This window comes from Agelaius phoeniceus, chromosome 1 (assembly GCF_051311805.1).
Source record: "Agelaius phoeniceus isolate bAgePho1 chromosome 1, bAgePho1.hap1, whole genome shotgun sequence".
NCBI lineage: Eukaryota > Metazoa > Chordata > Aves > Passeriformes > Icteridae > Agelaius > Agelaius phoeniceus.
In genome coordinates, this window is record NC_135265.1 from 105,048,266 (window position 1) to 105,070,396 (window position 22,131).

Genomic DNA, 22,131 nt, shown 5'->3' on the forward strand with positions numbered 1-22,131 from the left:
GCAGGGAACACCGAACTCCCTTCCCTTCAGTGGGATATGAAGATGGCTAGTTGGAGTATAATGGACAATAGCACATCTTCCTAAAGTGATTTTTTTCCTTGATAAAAATCAATTCAGAAAACTGGGCCCAAGCTTGAAAGCAAACTCCAGAAGACAACACACATGCTCAAAGCCTCTGCTCTCCAAAAATTGTTTTGCTAGATTTATTTAAGATTATACTCAAATGAAAGAGATGGACCAGGATGCTGTGGAATTTGACTTATGCCCCCAGCTACAGGATGCTGTAGCTCTCAAATCTTCAGTGGACAGTCTGGAAAGCTTTTTGTTCTGTCATGTCAGGTTCTAAATTAATATTCCAGCTTTCCCATTCAGAAAAACAAACTGGTCTCCAGCACTATGTAGTTCTAATTAGGAGAAGACAGAACTAATATTCCCTAAGGGTGTCTCTCCCAGGCCCAATGTGACTAAATACATTTGGATGCAGAGTGCTGCAGGGATTCTGAGGCTGGTCTAGCTCCAAATGATTTAAAATATGTACTTTGATATTCAAATAGGAGTTCAGTGATTTGAAATTAGCTGTGGATATTTTGCCATAATAAAGCTAGATCTGAAATTGTGTAAATTTAAGGGGCAAAATAATATTTTGCTGTTACACTTTGTATCTCCCATTCTATTTACAGAATGAACGGAGGCAGCACAGATATTGAAAACTGTATTGAACTTCATAGTGCCATTATGCCTTACAAATGTTGTTCAGATTTTTATCCCCCGCGTGTAAGCTATACAGATTGTCTTGCAATTAAAGCAGAGAAATGTGATGTTTAATTGTTTTCATTTCTCTACATCTTCCTGTCTTCTTAAAAAGCAATTTCCCTGTCATTAAGACTTTTACGATGTCAGTGAAAATGACCCATGGCAAAGGAGTTGATCAGGAGTTGTAATGCAGTCCAGGAGTCTGTCCACTGAGACTCCATCTACTATAACTAAAAATATACATTATAGCCCAGAGCCTATAGAACAATGGCACTGCCACTAGCACAGCATTCTGGGGGAAGAAAAGCTTGTATTAAGGTGCCTGGTTTTCATTCTGCCTGCTCCAGATTTGGCCAGTTTCCTGAGCCACAATACAGTTTCTATGACTGCACAACTTTTTGCTGGCCATAGTTTCTGTCCTCATGAGCAAAAACCAAAAGCCCAAACGTGTGGTGCACCTGAGCAGCTCCTGGTGTGGGAGGTGAGGAGGCTTCTGAACTTACTACATGGTGGAGCACCAGGAAGGAGGCAGTGGCTCCCCAGGGAACAAGTAGCTAGTGGGGACAATGAAGGGATTTAATGTAGAATCAAGGTGGTGAGGTGAAGATGTTGATGAACTATTGTAGAGAAAAGCCTGGGATCCTCTGGCCTTGTCCAGACCTTTTTCTGGTGGTTACACCCATAAAGGGGATGTGCTAGCAGAGCAGGAGAATCTGGCAAGTTCTTGGTTGTGTTGCATGTCAAGTGTGAAAAGAAGCTATAGCAGAACTGAGAGGGTTAATATTTCTGTCGATGCAAATTAGCAAAATAAAATGCACTAATCGCTTTTATTGAAAGCTAAATTTACAGTGCAGAGGTAAATTGTATTTACAATGAGGTCACACTGCATTCCACCTGTTAGATCTCAGATGAGATCTAGATTACAACAGAGCTTGTTCTGATGTAATATTCAGCCACACTGATTACTCATTTTTATGCCAGAATGCTGGGACCAAAATGAAAGAAGCCAAGCCCATTTAATTATTCCTAGAGGTAATACTGTTTAATTTAGAAACAAAAAGTTGGATTTTAGAGCTGCATTGTTTATATCTACTTAAATGCCTCATGAGGTCATGTTCTTAATTTAGCATTTTATCTTAACGAAGAAGATAAAAAAGTAACTGTGTCAACAGAACAAAGAAAATACATTTCTGTTGAAATGTAACTCATATGGCTTTAGAGAGTCTTGATAGATTGTCTGTCATTAAGCTGAAATATTTATGTTACATGTGCTGTGGCTTGGCATTGAAAAAAGAACCAATAAAATGTTCAAATTCTTGTACCATAGCAAAGGTCAACATAGGGATTGGTCTTTCCTAGTTTCTGGTTCATGATGCAATTTTTTTTCCTCTCTTCCTATATCTGATTTAACTAAGGAAAAGAAATCCTAGAAATAATTTTTAATTGGAATGCTGATTTTATGCAGATTTTAGTGAGGATATTTTAAAGGGAGAACTCTGTATCTCCTTTAGTTTGAGGCTGCCGTCATCATGTCTTTGCACAGAGATAGTACAGGGTATCGGTATCTGTCTCTGTCTCTCTCCCTCTTCCATGCTATATTTATAGCATCCCCCTGGCCATAAAAGGTCTGGACTGGGGCTCTGACATTCCACTGACTGCAGGCATTATTTTTGTTCTGGACCTTGAAGTCCAGTCCTTACCCCTCGTCCTAACTACCTCCTTTCTTTGCTGGCTTCATTGTTGCTGTATTTTTGTGCTATTCATCCACTTGGGAGCTCTTCCATTTGCTGCCATTCATTTGGATCCTGGTAAGTGGTTTTTTTATGCCGGAAGGTTTTATGTGTTCAATTATTTTTAATCTGAATCTGTAATGCCAAGCTGATTGTAGCTCCCTTTATTCTTCATAGCTCAGCAGTTGAGGGATTTGTGGATGTGAATTGGAGACATCTGAACGTTCAGCTGTGAAACAAAAGAAAGTAGTGCAGTGGCTCTTTTATTTTCACTCAGCTATCTTTGCATATTGTCACAGTACTCTCAAATGAAGCCTGGGTTACTGAGATATAGGAGGAGTTTGTCATGTACTCTCCTGTGGGCTTAGAGAATGTTTAAATAACTTAAATATTTTCTCGTTGCATAGGATGTTATCTTTTCTCTGCTTACAAGAATTTCTTTTTTTAAAATCTATTTCACTGTTTTCATTGATTGATGGAGCAGATCTTTAAAGAATTACACAGACTGATAAACAGCACAAGAGCTTATGCCAGCAGAATCACTTCCTCTAATGTGTAGCTATGAACTATGGACAAGTACAGAACTCTGTCCGCTCAGTAATTTTAAATACTCAGTTCAACAGCTGCTAAAATATAGCTCCAAAAACTGTGAATTCATCTGACTATGGCCACTAATACTTTTAGGCAAAGCTCTGAAGTGCTACACTGATCTTGAGAGGGAGTGGTTGCCCTCACACTGCAGGGGGCTGGTTGGTGCACACAGACCAAGTGGGTGCAGGTAGCATAGATAAAACTTAAGAGATGGCAGTCAGTCTGATAATCAGGCAGTGCTCCAGGTAGGAGCAAAGTCATTGGAAGTTTCTGAGTTACTTGTCATCTCTGATAGCAACACCCTACTGTATCTGATCAGACTAATGTAACCAACTTACCCTGGCCTGTGAGCAATCCGTGATGTTTCAGAGGAAATACAAAACATAACTCATGGTGTGATAAAATACCTATGAAAGGAGTTTCCCTTTACGTGATGCGAGTCAGTGCTGGTCTTTGATTTGAACCAGGAGAGCTGACTTAGTGCTCAGTGCCTGCCTTGCTATCACAGTCCTTACTCCTATCACAGACTTTTACTCCTGAGGACAGCAAGATCCAGACCTTTCCTGTTTGGAAGAAAAATGTTTCCTTTGTACATTTTAATTTGTTCTTCTGGTTTGACAAAATATAAATGAAATGCCTCGTTTAACTTCTTAATGGGCAACACATGCAGTGCTTCATACTTGTGGATCGCCTTCCATACTTTGAAGCCTGGAAGGCTGTGGGAATGCCTGAGCTGAATGCCTGCTAGCATTGTGGCTGTTGTATGAATGGTGAAGCCAGCCAACACTTCAAATAAAGCTGGTGAAGACAAACCATAGTACTCTGTAGAAGGAAAACAGGATGTTCTCATGTTCCTTCCCTTTCAGTGTGCAAGACAATATTCTTCTGTATGCCTTAACCTTCCTAGGCAGTGATCACAATGACTTACAAGTCCAAACCCAGCTCTGCAGAGGTAGAAGAGGGAGGCAATGGATAAAAATGAAGAAAAAAGTCTTCTGAAACTAGGGAAATACAGAGGAACTACATACTACTGGTGGCTAATAAATAAGTAACAACACAAAATACTGACAGGTATTAGAAAAAAAGAATGCTAGACATTCTTTTTTCTAAAAATTGTATTATTTTAGACTGATATGAAAATATAGCCAGCATTAGGAATAAGAGAGTTAAAAAGGAGCATAAATATTTTGACATAGAGACCAATGGGCTAACGCTCTTTCCCATTTCTCCTTCTTCCTCAGATAAAAATAAAGTAAATGTATAATCTGGTCTCCTTGAAGTCACAGTTTTGCTGTGGTGAGGATATCAGCAACTTCTTTTACATAAAAAGTTTCTGAATAAATTTCTTCCTTGTTGACTTCCTGCAACTAAATAATCAAGTTATCCTACAAGGAGCATTTCCCTTGTGAAATGCCTGAAATAGAAGAAAATTTTCCTCCTTGTTTCTGTTTTTTTTTGGGTTTGGGTTTGGTTTCTGGTTGTTTCTGGGTTTCTTTCTCATAATTTGCCTTGGTTAGGGCAAATACCTCTGCAGTTGTCAAAGAGAATAGTTTGAAATTTGTTGACTTGCTATCAGAACCAAATACTAAAGAAAAAGCCAAGGATTGAAGTCTAGGGGGCATAAAGACCGGGGGAAAAAAAATCACAGAATCACAGAATATTCTGAGTTGAAAGGGACCCACAAGGATCGTCAAAGACCAACTCCTGACCCTGCACAGGACAGCCCAAATTGTATATCTAGACTTTAATGAAGTCATGATTGTCTTCCAGTTCTGGAAGTGTATTTTAAGTCCAAACATTAAATAGTTTTTCATTAATATGAAGAAATCACGAAGCAGAACAATTTTCCTACTCTTGTGATCGATACTAAAAAAAACCTCCCAAAACAATAACAAACACCTCTCACCCTTGTTTTTGGATCTTCTTTAAATCCTTGTTAACATTTCCTTATTGTAGCTCATTTCTATGAGCTACAAAAGGTCGCCTAATCAGGGACCTTTTCAGGGACAATCCTAGTAGTCATGTGAGCCTAAAAGAAAAAGAAAGAAAGGTTATCATATGGATTATTTGAGGCAAACTTGCATGTCAAAGTAGAAAAAGTTCTAACAACAGCAAAATTAAAAAGCAAAATAATGACAGAACAGCTGGTTTTAAAACAAACAAGCAGACAAGGGAAATACTTTCTGCACTCAACTTTCATCCCATTTTGAGAGGGGAACTACCTTTCACCTGATCAAAATTTGCATTACAAGTGACTACAAAACAATCAACTGATGACATGTAAATTAAAATTAAATGGACCTATTATCTGGAGGAAGGGTCTTGGCAATCTTGAACATGATATTTAGGTTAAAAGAAAAGGATTTGCATTGCGGAGCATGATATTATTTTACCCATTGCATATAGACTGAATCCCTGATTCAACTGTAAAAGTATAATTCACAATAACCCCTTTTAAATTGAACCCTGGTATCACATACAAAACAATCACTGTAATGCACATTTAGAGAAAAACTGACTTCCTTCTCAATCTTAGTGTTTTTATTCACTGTTGTAATAATAAATGGAAGATTAAATTCAATCTGAAAATTGGATTACAAAAATAAATGAAATGTTCTTATATTTTTATTTCAGCTTTTATAGCTTTGTTGAATTTGCTCATGCCTTTAAAAGTAATTTATTACTTTATTATCTCTATTGTAATTGAACAAAATTATTTATACTGTCTCTGAAGAAGCCAGGCACACAGAGTTTCATTAGTTTGCAGTAATAAATGAGCACATAAAACTTGAGTAGTTAGCAGTAGCAGGGAGCCAACTACAAATGAACAGACGCATGAGTGCAAAGGTCATGATGGGTGACATGTGAGCATCTTGAAACCTGAATATGAACCTGTCTGAAAGTCTAAATCACATCACAAAAATATAACTCTAAAATCATTGCAGTTGATTTTTCAAGTTCAGTGTTAGTTTGTGTGAAGTTGGGTATTATTTGTGTGCTAACTCAGGAGTTTCCTTGACAGTAGTCCTTATGTTTGACCTGTTCTTTTTCAGACATTATCCTGTTTATTTACACTCAGAAAAGTGCAGTGGAACCCAAAATTCAAAGGCAGCACCCATGATGTCTTTACCGTTCTACCAAAGACACCACGAGCACTATGACCGTGCGTACCGCCACAAAGCGCTGTCATCCACTGTGAGCCAGTACCAAAAGGAGACAAAGAGCAAATCTGCCGTGTATGCCCAAGGATCCGCAGCTTACGCCAGGGGCTCCGCAGCCTATCGCCACTCGTCTGCAGCTGGCTTCAGCCTTGACTCCTCAGCAGCTTACAGCCATGGCTCTGCAGCCTACGGCCTGGAGTCGGCAGCCTACAGCCATGGATCCACAGCTTACGACAGCTCTGCCGCGCAAAGCAAGAGGTCTGCTGCCTACAGCCTTGACTCTGAGTCCCTCAGCACCAGCTCAGCTGCCTACAGCCATGCATCTGAGTCCATCAACAAGCTGGCTGCAGCCTACAGGCTGGGATCTGAAGCCTACAGCTTTGGGTAAGATAATTCATCTTCGAAACAGCATCCTGGTAGAAAAATGTCCAACCACTTCCCATTGAAAACAATGGCAAAACTCTTCTCCTCCTCCACATAAAGTTTCTCTATAACTTGGCATTAATGTATTTTCCTGGTCCAGTGTTTTCCCTTGGCTTTGGCAATGGGAAGGACCATGGTCAGCTTAGTTTGTTGAACTAATCTATGTGTGATGCTTGGACTGTCATACGAATAGCACTGGCAATGCTGATGTGGCTGAGTGCTGACTCCAAACTGCTTAGGCATGAGCTACTTCTCCGTCCAAGTTGTTTAGCCACATTAATACAGCTGAACTTAATGTGAAGAGTTGCGATAGCTTTGGATTGAGGCTGTCTCTTATCTGGCTGGAGGTTGGAGTAGTACAAGAACTCAAAGCTCTTCATGCAAATTTCAGTTCATGTGACCATATATGATTAATTCTTCTTTGGCCTAATAGTTTCCCTTTTGTGCTGAGTGATTCAAGAAACTGTAATTGTCACACAGTATATTGGTTAAGGCATACTGTTTCCAAACCTGTCCCATCTTACAAGAGAAGAGTAGTTATGCTCAGCTTGTATAGCTTTTTTTAATATTTAAGGTAATAAATATTGCTCAAGCAATTACATTAGCATAATATTTTTGCTATAATAGCCTCATATTATTTGTATGCATATATCTCAGAGATTTACAGAAATTAGAGAAGTATTAAAGTAAGATTAGAGCAGCTGTTAGCAATAGAGGAAACAATCAACAAATTATAGCTCAAAACATCTGCTTGCTGTTATATTAATGTAAAATTAAGAGTATCATTAGCAGAGCTGATCAAAACTTGTCCAGCAGAAAATTTAAATTTTGAAAACTGAATATGCTCCCAGGATTGTGGATAATGGTGAAATCTTGGCCAAAACCAATGAAAGAAGGACTACATGTACCACAGTAAACAACACCTTGTGATTTCAGCCTTCACTGAAATCTTGGCTTTCAGAAAACTCAGGGTCCGATCTCTATTTGCCAGAGTTTGTTCAGGAATTTGATCCTCAGGCTGTTACAGTCAAGGTGAATGACTTGACTTAACTCCTTACTGCAAGAAAGGCCTTGAGTTGCTGGAGTGTGTCCAAAGAGGGGCAACAAAGCTGATGAAGGTTCTGGAGCACAAGTCTTATGAGGAGCACCTGAGGGAAATACAGTTATTTAGCTGGGAGAAAGGGACACTCAGGGGAGGCCTTATCACTCTCTACAGCTGTCTGAGAAGGTAACCACGCAGGGCTTGGTCTTATTTCCCAGGTAATGAGACAGGATGAGAAGAAATGGCCTCAAGTTGCACTAGAGAAGGTTTAGATTGGATATTAGGAAATATTTCTTCACTGAAAGGGTAGTCAGGTATTGGAATAGGCTGACCAGGGAAATGCTGGAATCATAATTCTTGGAAGTGTTCAAAAAATGTGTGGACACACACACTTAAGGACATGGTTTAAGGGTGGGCTTGGCCATGCTGGGTTACTGGTTGAACCTGATGATCTTAGAGGTTGTAATGATTTTATGATTCTGTAGCTGATTGTCTTAGACTGGGTCATATCCAGGCTTTGCTGTTGAAACACTTTTACTTGTTCAGATAATTTACCACTAAGAAAGCAGTGAGAATCTCATTTATAGTCTGCTGGTGAAGGGAAGAAAACTGGAGGTGCTGGGACTGAGGGTTGTGCTTCCAAAGGGTGCTGGGTAAGGGAAGATATCCCAAATTTCTGCAGCAATGCAGCTGTGCCTGCACTCTGTTGCTGACGCTAACTCAAAGCTTCCTTCTTCTTGAAGAAAAGGTTCTCATAAAAAAAGAACTTCAAGTTATAAAAAATGATTGTTAAAAAAACCTGTTTCTGAGTCCTGTTTGCAAACACTTCAGCTGTAACACAAGTTTCTTCTGAAACCTGTGTGTTCTCATTAAGAATAACTCTAATGTCAACGGTATAATATTGAAGGAAATGAAATTTCTTAGTTGAGAGAGAATTTAAAACATTTACTGAGGTTTTGCTTGAGGTAAAAGTTTTTGGTTTAAAGTAGCATATTTGCATATATAATACTCTGTATTACAAGACTTGCCAATAGATAATTCACAGATAAGAATGTCTCAGCTGCAACTTCTTTATTTCTGTGATCCTATTATTGTATTGGAGAAAATTCATTGCTGCTGCCTAAGACAAGGACTCTGGAGATTAGATACATGGGATTCCAAGCTCTCTTACACAAAACTTAATTAACACAGGAGACAATATTTCTGAATGAAAATCTCAGTATTTAACTTGGGTTTATGGTTAATATAGCCTCTATGTTGGTATTTCTTTTTTGCAGCCCCTATTTCTGCAATTTGCAAGAGGTAAAGTGGAAAAAATAATGCAATTCTACAATTAAATGTAGTTCAAATTTGAAGAAATTCTTACCAAATTGGTACTGTCTTTCCCAATAAGCCAAAATACTTCAAGGGGTAATGTGGAGACAACAAGTGTTACTCAAATAAATTAGGAAAATCAAAGACTTTCTGTTTTCATCCATATGAAAAGAATGGTGTAGAAAAAAAAAAAGAGACTTCAAATTCTTTCAATTTTCTAGAAGTAGAAAACGTTGAATTGAAATGCTGTATCTAAATGACCTGAACAGTAGAGTGTTTGCTTAAAACCAGAATGGACACACAAATCCAAATCCACACAAAATTTTTCAGCCAAGAATTGTTGATTGCATATCAGTGAATATTAGCATCAAATATAGATTTATGCATAATGGATATAGTTTTGAAGATAAACACCATTAATCCCAACAGGAAAACTCAAATATTAAGTTTTTATTCAAGTTACTTCTTTTTTTTTTATCTAAAGTAGCTTCTGGTAAATTAATATTTATGCAAAATTTAGGTCTCATCCTTTTTTGTAGTCACAGTACAGGAAAGATTTCATGAAGCATTGGTGTTGACATGCAGCTAGTGCTATGTGAGGAATTTATCATGAGGAAAGCAGTGGAGAAGGACTAGGAACTAGGTAACCTGCAAGACCTTGACCTGGTCTTATCTCCCAAGTTCTGTGACATTGAAGCCTCGCTTGAGTGGAAAACACTCCCAGGGTGTGAATACAGGCAGTTTGAAGGAGCCACAGCTTGATTTTTCAGGATGATGAAAAATTTTCACTGTGCAAGTGGCCTGTCCTCCACTTTTCAAGTCTTCTTCACACCACAAGAGCTTGAAGGTCTACAGGGAGCAAAATGAAAACTGGCAAAATCAAGAGCAAGTGTGAAAGCTTGCAGCTCTGCTGGTTGCAGTTGGCCAAAGGTGCAAACCTCTGGGCTCCCAAAAGAAAGGGCATCTCACCATGTAGAGCTTGCCTTTTCACACCCAGCCCTCCCCACCAGCTTATGGGGCTGTCTCTAGCCAAGCACTTCTTCTTTGGCTTCAGCAGAGGCAGGAAAAGTGACATGTGCTGCTTCTCTTGAGGCTCTGTTCAGGTGAGGGGTGCATGTCTCCCACAAGCCGATGTTGTGGCCACACATCCTCTTCCCCATCCAGCCCTTGGGGGCTGCCAGCATGGGCAGGTTGCTCCTGTGGGAAACCTGGCTCCTGGCTCCTTCTTCCACAGCAGTGCTCCATCCTCTGTGTGCTTCTGAGATTTTAGTCAGATCTGCCAAAGCTTCTTATAGAACGGCAGGGCTGTCAAACAGGGCTGCTGGATTAAACTCATTTAACTCCTTTTTGTGGAAGCTCAGTGATTTGCCTTTGCTCAAACTTTCACTGCTTTTCCATGTGTCTGGCAGTATTGTCTCCTGTCTAGCAGTATCAATAATCCCATTGTGCCCATTGTGTCACAGATTATCTGCCACCAGAAGGGCCAGATACCTGCTTAGAGGGAAAGCAGAAGTTACTGGTGTGGCTCAGGTGTTTGCATGTATTTTGCAGGTCAGGCAAAGCAGCAAAGAGGACATGGTGTAATTCAGGTGTACCAAGCAAAGAGAGGAAAAATGCCTTTCCAACTTGCCATTAATTGGGCTGCCAGTGAGAGCTAATGCTCTCCTGAACAACACTGTAACCAGGATCTGGACAAGGCTGAGTAAATAGTACACTTCCAGAAACATTAGAAGACCATGATCCTGGCACTGCTCATCCTTTGGTTTATTATAGGTGAGGGTTAAGAAGCTGGATTCCAGATGTCATACTCAAGCATGGAAATTGTTTTAATGAGACCTGCTATGTGGAAACAATTCCCCTTCAAATGAAATTGTTGTGGAAGCTGTGTCAGGGAATATTGCCAGCAATATTGCCTGGGCTTGTGACAAACCTGTCAGCAACTTAAAAGTCACCAGAGAGCATTTCTCATTTTTAGAGGCTGAATTTAAAGAGTTCTTTGCTGAAAATAATTTCTTTTTCCTTTCCTATAACTGGGTTTGCCAATCCTCTATCTCCTATTTACAGTAAATGAAAATACTGCACATTAGGAAAAAACCAGCTGCTAAAAAGAGAGCCTGGACAAGGCTTTGTAGCTAATGGAGCTTTTCCAGCAGGTACAGCCGGTGCAACCATTGTGTATACCACTCTCTCTTTCTGTTTAGGACAAGATACATGGTTTTTTAGAGGTGTAAAAGAGCTTATATGTGCCTTTTCATGCAGGAGTGACATGACTAAAGAATAAGGTGTTGTGGTCTGCTTCCAGAATACATTTCTGCATCCACTGGGTGCAGACTCTCTTTGGGCAGTGTTGCAGACTTGCCCCTTCAGGCACAGAAACAAGGGTAGTGCCAACATATTCTCTGTCTGAGGATAAGACATCAAGAGAGAACAAAAAATCTGTTTGGGAGTTGCAGATGCCCTGCACAATGTTTTCTTTAGCTCCTCTTTAGGCTAGAGGGAAAAGTTAATAGCCTCTCTTTCTTACATCTCTACAGAACAATGCCTGTGCCTTTTACAACTCTAATGAAAAACCAGGAAAATGCTGGCATTGACATTTTAACATGCTGGAAACCACCCTGAAGTAAGGACAGTAGGCTTCGGTCACCAACCTTGATAAACCTGTACAGATAATATCTGACCTGGGAAAAAAATATACATATGCTAGCTGGGCATATCAGATGAGGCTGAAAGATGTTAAAAGGTCATGGTACTGTTCCTCCCTATGAAACTAGAGAGCACTGATACCCTGCTCTTGCTCCTCTGGGGAGATTCTGTTCCACATATCAGGTAAAAGGTTGGAACGTTTTAATATAAAGGGCAAGATTTTAGAATCTGGTTCAAGAAACAGAGTCCTCCTTTGGGCCACCTAAATAATGGTTTTAGGCAGGATTTTGTTTTTGTGTTGCACAGGAAGAAATACTAAGAACACAGGAAAACAGGGAAATAAACCTTATAACAGAATAGTGTTTAACCTATTCTCTCAAGCAAAGAGCTCCATTTGAATATGTTTCTCCTAGCCTTCATCTAGCTCTGCCAGAACAGAAGCAAATGATAGAATTTAGAAAGCAGAAACATTTTCTGCTGCTTCAAATTTATTTTTCTAATCTCTTGGTTTATGCAGTGTAATTCTAAAGAACATTTTGGAGTGACTCATGGTATCCCTCTGAAAACATCAGCTGGGTGCTGTGGTATGGTCATGAAGGTGAGATATTCAACTTCAAACATGTGGAGTGTTTGAGTGAAAAAACAGTCTCCAAACAAACAGAACCTGTAGCAATTTATTCTTGCCTTTTCAAATAGTTTTAGAGAGATATAAAGGAAAGATAGAAAATCCCCACTGCCATACAGGAAAGATATCAACAAAATGCCTAGCAAGGAGTGATGGGAACTGCTGTATATGCTTCCCATTAATTCCCTGCATGAATGTGTAATCTGGACCTTAAATGAAAACTAAACTGACTGCAAGACCAATCCCTCCTTTAGGAATAATGTGTTTGTCTGGATTTAACAGTGTTGTAAATGCCTGGGCTGAAATTTTCACCACATTTCAACTACATTTATGAAAATAAAAACTTCTAGACATTTTAATTGAAGTTCAATTGGTAGTGTGATCCTTCATGATCTAAAAACAACTAGGAATGAAGTGGCCTCCTAACAGGTTCAGCCTAAAGCTCTGAGGAAATCTAATGGCTGTCAGAGTCAAAATTCCAGGTTTGACCCATTTTTAAATAGGACAGGAATAAAAGTCACCTGCTAAGTAAAGATCTGCAGCTCCTTACAGACTCTAGTTCAATTAAGAAAAGTAATGAAAATAATTTGCCTTTCATGTTTCTTATCCCTTATTTGATGAGTTCTCCCAGTGCATTTGTGGTTTGCTATAGTGATTGCACCACATCATTGTCCAGCCCAGGAGTAAGGCCATTGCACACCCCATTTCAATGTGTCTCTCTCTTCCTTTTTTATTTTACTTTGCCTGGACTGTTCCCAAGCGTTTTCTGCTTGGATTTTTGTCCCTAAAGCTGGATCTGCCTCCCTTGTACTCCCTGTTAAATCAGGGAGTCCTGGCTGTCCTGGGTCTGGTGCCTGGTGTCAAAACCCAGAGCCCACAGCATCTCTCTCCTGTAGATGTGGTCTGTGCCTGAGCTGACCCAGTGGTGCCTGACATGGAAAACCCTTGGCCCCAGTCCTGCAGTGTGTGCCACAGTCCCTCACGGGCTGTGCCTTCTTTTGTGTGGAAAGCAGGTTACAGGGAGAGGAGGAAGGAAGGAGAAGCAGTGCATGGTTCTTCTACCCCCTGTACTGAGGGTCTCTTGGCAGAAGTGCTGCAGGCTTGGTGATGGTGGCACCTGGGGAGCACAGAGGAATTACATTAAGACAGAGAGCTAGAGAATGGGAGACTGATTTAACAGGAACTGGGCAGGGAGAGAACTCAGTCTGGGCAAAGGGATGGACACAAAGAAATGAAGGAAGGAAAGATGGGAGAATGAAAGTGATCCTTGTCATCTCACACACAGTCTCAGTGGATAGATTACTAGCACGTATTTTGGAAACTAAGCACTCTTCTTGTGTTGGTGGTGGTACTTTTGCAGGGATACAGCCTAAGGAAAACATTAGCCCAAGGATATAATATTATATTACATTATGCATGTGAAGCATTCCCAGGGGCCCAGTGTTAGCATGGGTTTTGATGTATGTGTAACCAGTGTAAGGTATCCAGGGTGTGGGAAGCAGGTTATCCCTGACAGAGGCACATGTCAGGGCTAACGAGCCTTGCTAAGAAACCATCATTCTGCTCCTGTATCTGCACATATAAGCAGGGAGCTCAGACTGTGTAGACAAATCCTCAGACCAGAAGCAGACTCACATGTGATTTTCTGTGGTGATGTTGCAAGACAGGTGAATAGACACTTTGGGGATTTTTTAAAGGCTGACAAATAATTAGCACATTCAATAGATGTGGCAATTAGATATGTGGTGCTTTGGCAAAGGAGGACCAGGTGTTTCAAGCTTTGTTTACACAATTTGTAACTATGCTAAAAATTAACCTAAAGTGATTGCCTCAAATGCGCTTCATGCTCTCCAGAATCCCTCCCAGGCTGGTGAGGACAGGGCGGGGGGGAAGCTCTTCCTCCTTTTCAGTCATCCTCCATTTATCTGTGCTATGTCAACTCTTCCCTTCCCATTGGAGTGGTATGGGAGAGCAGTGAGAATGGCAACACTGCTTTCTGAGCAATGCAGTGCCCTACAATTTCTGTAGAGAGACTTGAACAATCTTCCCAAGTCCCAACCCTGAAGCTATTAAAAGTACATTGCTACCAGGTATATTGCTTACTCTATCTATTCAGATTTAATACCAAGGAGCATAAGTGGTATGTTTGTAATGATGGGGTTGTCAAAAGTACGCTTAGTTATGTGTTTAATAACTCTGAAACTGTGGCTATTAAAAATTATAAATTCTTGATTACAAAACAAGACAGCAAAAAGTTGTAGTACTTTAATTGCATTTTTGAGTGCTTCTTAGCAGCTTTTTTCCTGATTTTAACAATATAATTTTTATTTCAGACTGAAAAATTCCAACTTAATGATAGAAGATCAATCCTATAAGATGAGTCCCAAAGCAAAGAGGGCAAAACAGAGTTTGATATCAGAGGACAAAGAGAACGAAGCCTTAGACTACTCAGTGCCCATATTCACAGGAAGGTATGTTCATTTTCATTTTGTTTGGTATCTTATTTCTGACATTTTATTGACAAATTATAAAATAACAAATCCATTAATCTGTCTTTACACTCATGGATCTTATGGTGATAGTTTGCACTTCATATGAGTGATAAAAAGAAAAAGAGAAGTCAACTGACTGGCAGAAAATTGGACATTGTTCATCCAGAGCCAGGACAAAGGACCCTACGTGTCTGGACTTTGTTTTGAACACATTGTCAGGGCCACTTTCTATGAAATGAAAATATGATTAGAACCCTGCCTATTGGGAACCTGGCAAGCATGTTGTCCACATTATTCAGCTTATTCTTTTGGTTTGAAGACTTGTTCTGTAATCAAATCTGTCCTACCAAGCATTAAACATAGAAACAATGAAACAATGTGCTAATATCTTGTCCTGGCACAGGGAAAACCTGGAATAAAACCAAATGCTTTCTCTAATCCATTGTAATGATTCATCCTGATCTCACGTGTTGGTGGTATTTATTGCATGGTTACTACTGATGTAATACATCTTACTGCAGCAGTGTTCTCAGTAAAGCTGAATGTGAACTTTATGTGGAAGCCAGAACCAACAGCAGCAAAGAGGCTCCCCTGCCCTTTTTGGGGTATGGCATAGTGATTTTAGTAGGAGTCTCCAGCAGTTCCAGCATAGTCATTTGTTCAGATTAATACATACTGGGGTGTAGTGTGGAGAATTATTCCTGGTTAGAGGCCAGGAAAAAATTTTCTTGCCCACCTGCGGTTGAAGAGAAACCTCCCTTCAACCTGTCTTTCCTCTGCAGCACAGCATTTTTTTCAGGGGACACATCCAAGTTGCTCTGGGAGCCAGTGCTTCTCTGTCTACTGCTTCACCAACACCCAAAGGCAGTTCTGCTTTATATCCAAACTTGTGGTTTCACGTGACCTGAGTTCCAGCTTGTCTGTGGAGGATGTTATTGCTCTGGACTTCTGAGCATTTGTGGTGCTTTTGTGATGAGAACAGTAGCTTTGTTTTTTATTAACTCCCACTGTCTCAGAGTAATTTTTTCTCACCCCTTGTACATTCCTGTGTTGGTTTCAGTGCTCTTTGATCCAAACAGCATTAAAAACCACACTGCTGCCTTTTTAAAAAATTGCTTTGGAGTTTCATCTGTATCTTTTGTGATAGAAACACATAAAAATGTGGCAGTCTCACACAAAACTTGAGATAACATATTCTCAAGGCTTCTCACTACTTTTGCCTCTCAGCCAGTGTTTATACTTATGTAGCAGTTTTGGAGCTCACCATCATCTGTCTCCCATGCCCTCAAGCACAAATATCCTTCCTTTTTATTGTATGTTGAGTCTACACAAGTAAAATTTATAGTATTGGGCAATAGTCGAAAAACACAACTGTTGATTAGTACTTAGCTTTTTTACAAATCTCTGTGATCTTAGCACATCATGTTAACATCTTAACAAATATTAAGAAATTACTTCATTTATTTCATTTTTTAATGCATACAGTAATATCTAACTCAATGTGATGGTGTGTAGCTTCATTTATTTGTGTCTGTAAAATATTTTGGGGTCCTGTTTAGGATTCTACATTAAAAGGTACTATTAAATTTTTTTTGGTGGTGGTGGTTTTTTGGGGATTTTTTTTTGTGTGTGTCAATTTTACTTTTTGCTTATGGCAATTCAGAAAGCTGTGTGTGCTTTTCTGCCGCTGAAATGACCCAAACATTTTAAATTTTGGTTTGGGATTTTTAAATTTTTTTTAAAATTAGTTAAAAAGAGCATATGATGACTGTCAAGTGCTCAACTCAACATGACATGAAATGGTATCTGGTTTAGGCTTTTCACTGTTGGAATCATGCTCATGACCACATGCCAAGACTGTGGAAGTTGCATGCCACATTCCTCTCAGATATTTATTTTTGTTTGAAAGATAACAGCTGAAGCCCATTGAAGCATGTGCATGCTATATGTCATTCCCAAATTCCCCAGTGAAATTGATGTGTTGTTTCCCATAGGCAGAGAGCTGTTAAAAGGAATAGTTATTTATAAAGGTCATCTCTCTGTGGGTTTGTTGGAGCTGGGTGACCTTCAGCGATGTGTCACCATTTCCATTATTTGGTTCTGCTTCAGAACCCTCAGGTTCTGCTGTAGAAAGAATAGTTTGCCCAGATTATTCACTTAGCAACTGATCCTTTTAAACACCTTTTAAACACCTGGGCTAATCCTTGCAAGAAAAAATTGTGGGCAGGCAGACAGTATTTTAGACAGTAAAACACCCAGAGCTTGATGTAATGCCAGAAGTGCTGAAGTTGCTGAATGTGGCTCATGAACTATTTGCAATTACTAATAAGCCTATGCCAAAGGAATGCAGATGGCAGATACCCTTAAAGTGATATTTTGCCTATGCCATTTGGGGTTGGATCTGGTTGGATCTAGTTGAAAATTATTTTCTACTGAAAACCCTTGAGACTTGACTGTAAAACTTAACTGTGAAATCCACTCTTAAATTATACCATTTGCTGGTTTTTGCATTTGTCATTTAAGGAAACATGTTTCTCTTTGATCTGGGAAGATTATAACCGGGAGAAATTATTAGAAAAGCTAAATATTTAATACTGTTGATCAAAAGCATCTGGGGATTACAACTGCAGATGACTAGGATGAGTTCTATTTTAGTCAGAGGATATTCATCAGCTCCCAAAAGATGCTTAATGTCTTGAGGAACCAGTCCACACTGTGAAGTTGCTGAGATCTTAACTAATGTAATTAAGGAGGGAATAGTATCAGTTTGCCTTTGAAGAAAAATGCCATGGATTCATTTAAAATGAATGTAGGAAGCTATATTCATATTCATTATACTGATTTTTTCAAAAGTGTTTTAAAAAATCTCTTCCATAAATCTGCAGCTTCAGGTGATATTTGTGGAGACATCTGATGTGCCTAAGTGTAAGGAATCTATCATTCCACTGATTTTTTAAGGATCATCCTCTTAAAGCAGACTAAAACACAGGAAGCTGGGTTTGAGGGTGGTCAAAGCTCTCTGCTGTTAAGTAAGATTTTTAGTCCTTTCAGCAGCTGTTAAATGTAATTAAGTTAACAGCATTCCACTGCTTGACTGTCTTGCATCTCACACAATTGACTTCATATGTAAGGGGCTGGACACTTGATTCTGAGCTGAAATTCAATTTTTTTTTAGTATTGAGATGTGCTGTCAGATGCATAATATTGGCTATCTTAAAAAAAAAAAAAAGCAGAAAAAAAATTTCTTCCTTCTATTTTTTGCTTTGTAGTAGTAAGTGTTTCATGATAAAAGAGAGTCTATGCTTTAGTACACTCTAGAAACAGAGGTGATGTTTCTATAGTGCTTGCAAGATGGCACTTAATGAGAACTTAAACAGAGTTTGTTTTCAGTGTGCTATCTAATGTTCCCTTACAGTAACTAAATTTAGCAGGAGGATATTGATGCTTCTTCTTAAGTCAAGGAACTCTCATTGTGCATGCACCACTACAGCAGCTGTAATGTCCTGGCAGTGCCAAACCAGTATGGTTTCAAAAGTACATCTACATGTGAGTGTGGAAACAGGATTGCACCCACTGAGAGCTCTTTGTGTCTCACCTCTGTACAGAGCCTGAAGAGGAGACTGCAAGAAAATCCATAGTTATCTTCCTGAAAGATAATACAGAATGGAATTTATATAGCATATACAAATTATGTAGCATATATAGCAATATTGGATGGAACTTTCTGTGAACGAAGAGAACTTTTTGCTGTCTACAGTTGAATAGGGTGGGATGGGGGGTTAATAATTCATGAATGAGGATATTGATGGCTATAAAGCTACAATTATCTGTTGCCCCTTTGGCAGTGCTGTTACAAACACTGCAGCTGTAAGTTAATACCTTGAAGATCTGTGGTTGTGCCTTACACTCATCTTTATAGTGATGGAGCTAAAAAGCCACAGCAGGATAATGTTTAAACTGAAAATGTGTGTGGCATATTTAGAGGGAGAGGCCCTGAACATGGCCATGACTTTGGACAGTCTTTCTGCAGAATCCCTTCCATGTTTCTGCTTTGAATACATAGGAGAGTGGTGTAGAAGAAGGGTGTTGGCCACTGTAGTGGCTGATGTGGTAGCAAGTAGAAACATGTGGAACATGTTCTCAGCATTTTCCAATTTCTAAAAATTCTTTCAGACAAGTGAATATCAGTGGTATCACAGACACTGAAGAAGAGAGAATTAAGGAAAGTGCTGCATATGTTGCCAAGAGGAACCTTTTTGCCACAGGGGAAGGAGTTAGTGTCAGCAAGGTGGCCAAGACAACTTCTGAAGAGGAACATCATGAAAAAAAGTCAAGGAAAGTGGCGATCCGGGAGTCTGCTGAACGTGTGGCCATGAAGAAAACGGTAAAAGATTAGAAATTAATACTTAAGCTGGAAAAGAAAATTAGTCTTTTTTTGTTTGGTGTTTGTAAAGTGCCTAGCACACCACTGCCCTGATATAATCCATGGGCAATCACAATAATGGTAGTAATTAACCTAAGTATTTTCAATGGAAATCTCTTGAACCTGTCCAGTACTGAGAAACCATTCTAAGGAAAACTGGTATTGCCCTGTTTATAAAAATCTTCTTTTAATAATATGAATACAGGGACCTGGAATTCTCCATATATTTGAAAGTTAGGGCAGAAAAGAAATAATTATTTTTGCAGAAAGGAAGATTTATACCATATTAGGAGTTTTTCCCAGCTCTGTGGATAGTCAAGCAGTTGAAGCAGTTACCTTAGGAGGATGAAAGATCCTGTCAGGAGAAAAGGTTTGAAAGTAGTTCTGTCAGAGATTATCTAGGCATAGAGAGTCTAGACCTTTAGATCTAAAGCCTGGTGCCTAGGGTCCTTGATCTAGCCTTTAGAGCCTAGATCTTGTGCATTACAGCACAAGTACAGAAAACATCTGAATTTCAGGCCTATTTCACCTTCCACTCTGTATTTAAAACAATAAGTAATTAAATGTGGAATATAATTTTAGTTAGAATAGTTTTGAGAGGAAAAGCCCTTTAAAATCAAATCTACTTAGTTTGGACGGAGAACTTCTGGAAAATGAAAACTTTATTTTCTGTGTCCAGGTGAAATAAACACATTAAGTGTGCCTGAATGTTTAAATAAAAATTTCAGGGGGTTTTGCCTTTTTCTTTTTTTTTTTTTTTTGGTTTTTTTTGGGTTTTTTTTTGTTTGTTTGTTTGTTTTTTGGGGTTTTTTGTTTTGTTTGGTTTGGTTTGGTATTAATAATTTGCACTTCTAACTGCTGCTATAATCAAGTGTATAATAAAGTGTTTCTTTTCCAGCTAGAAGAGACTCAGGCATTCCATAGAAAGCTGAATCAAGATAAACTCTTACATGCTCCTGAGTTTATCATTGAGCCTCGATCCCACACCATCTGGGAAAAGGAAAATGTTAGATTTAATTGTTCAGTGGCTGGCTGGCCAGAACCCCGTGTTACGTGGTAAGTTTGTATCTCTGGCACTGAAAGTCACTACTTAACCAGAATCTGAAGTTATCTCAGTAAATGTAGTAATTTTTCTGGAAAGATATAAGTTAAACTAAGAAAAAAATCAGGTACTGATGGCAGGCCTGTCAAAGACCTTTCACGTCACATTGTACAGAAAAAGAGCAAAATATTAAAATGAAGTAATAATAATAACAACACAAATACTTATATAATTATTATAATAAATCAACTAATAGGATAATATTTAAAATATTTGTGTAACAGCACTAGGAATAAATGAACTTTTTTTTATTTGGTAGAGACATCAAATATATTCCTTCTGTCAATGATGAGGAAAAATAGCAGTTTAATTTATCATACTATCTTTGAAAATGTTTTCCAAATACTTGAGTTTAGTTCTGCAAATGACACTAACATCCTTGAAGCTTTGGTCAAGAGCAAACTTTTTGGCAGCTGAGCAGTCATAGTGGTGAATCTCCATCCTGATGATGCTGTGAAATCTCAGTAATGATGATGTGTTCATAGCAGACACATTGTCAGTGTTTGGAGTCAGTGACTTCAGGTAGATCTGAAACCATCCAAATAAAATGAAAACTTTGGAAGTATTGGAAAATTTTGCAGAATATGCTGAGTTGGAAGGGGAACATCTACTATATCATAAGGTTATGTAATAATCATATATTGCAATTTGCTACTTGAATTGTGTAAGGGACTCTACATTTATTTAGGTATTAAAACCCTTAATCTCAGGGCCTGTCAAAAATTGCTATTAAGAGGTATATTTATAGGCCAGAGCTGAGTCCACAAAGTCACTGATCTCTCTCCTGGGACTCTGACAGCCAGGCTCTGCATGGACACATCTTTCCTATCCTGTAAGGACTACAAGTGCCCTGTGTTCACATTCCAGCTGGAGAGGATTCCAGACAAACCCTTCAGATCTGGTCTCAGCTGAATATAAGCAATGGTCAGCTATGCTCATGGCTGTAATCCAGCTCTGTAACATGAATCCTACCCAAGAATTCAAGAGCTGGGTCATTTTCACTTTGGTTGAGATTCACTTTATCCCCAAAACCTGACATGGTTAAACTGAGCCTTCAGCTGTGAACCAGCCTTTCATCTAAGTGCTAAATGTGGATGGTGGAAATTAATACATCATTTTACTGTACATCTGAATTCCAAAGGGATTTCAGTTTGCCACAGGCTACTAATGGAAAAAAAAATAAAAAGAAAAAGAGATCACATCCTTTTCAGCAGGTGTTTTTGCTCTAAGATATAGAACAGTGCTGACCTGGATCTGTCAGCTTTCATTCAGCCTTTCTAACAAAATGTCAGTAGAATATTGCAAACAGTCATTCTTTCTATAAGTAATGAAGACCTTTTCATGCTGTGCCTGAAAATCTATAAAGCTTTATGGTCTCTCTCTAAAGAAAACCTGCCTGATGCAGCTGTTCTTACTCCCCTGGAAAAAAAAAGCATATGGAAAGCCCAGGACATTTGAAACCAGTAGCAGAAAGCATAAATTATCAGTGCCTAATGACAGTGAGAGGTTGCAGTCCCACATTAGCTAATGACTTGGCTGCTCTGGAATTTGCATTTCCAGAAATAACAAGTGGTCCTTCTAACATGAGTCCTATTCTTTCTATAGATGAATATAAATAAACAAAAATTGGATCAATTACTTTTTACTAACCTGATAATGAAGACAAAAGAAGTGAAAGTCTTCTTGCTGCTGGCATGACCCAGTAAAAGCTTGATTCTGCACAGCACCCCATGCCACCAAATAACTTTGCTGCCATAGGATCCAAAAGTTGCCCAGCCCTTTGGAGAAAATTTAAAGATACTGTGGAGCTAAGTCCTGTTTACATAATTTCA

The 22,131-nt window shown here is 39.0% G+C and overlaps 1 protein-coding gene across 1 annotated transcript in view; it reads left to right on the top strand.

Annotated features, from left to right (window-relative positions):
• MYOM1 (myomesin 1) overlaps positions 1-22,131 on the top strand; it is a 104,931-nt gene that overhangs the window by 33,914 nt on the left and 48,886 nt on the right. Inside the window, exons 3-6 of the mRNA XM_077184563.1 lie at positions 6,128-6,619; positions 14,616-14,753; positions 18,948-19,158; positions 20,096-20,253. Coding sequence (XP_077040678.1) covers positions 6,128-6,619; positions 14,616-14,753; positions 18,948-19,158; positions 20,096-20,253 — 999 coding nt within the window. The remainder of the gene's footprint in view (positions 1-6,127; positions 6,620-14,615; positions 14,754-18,947; positions 19,159-20,095; positions 20,254-22,131) is intronic.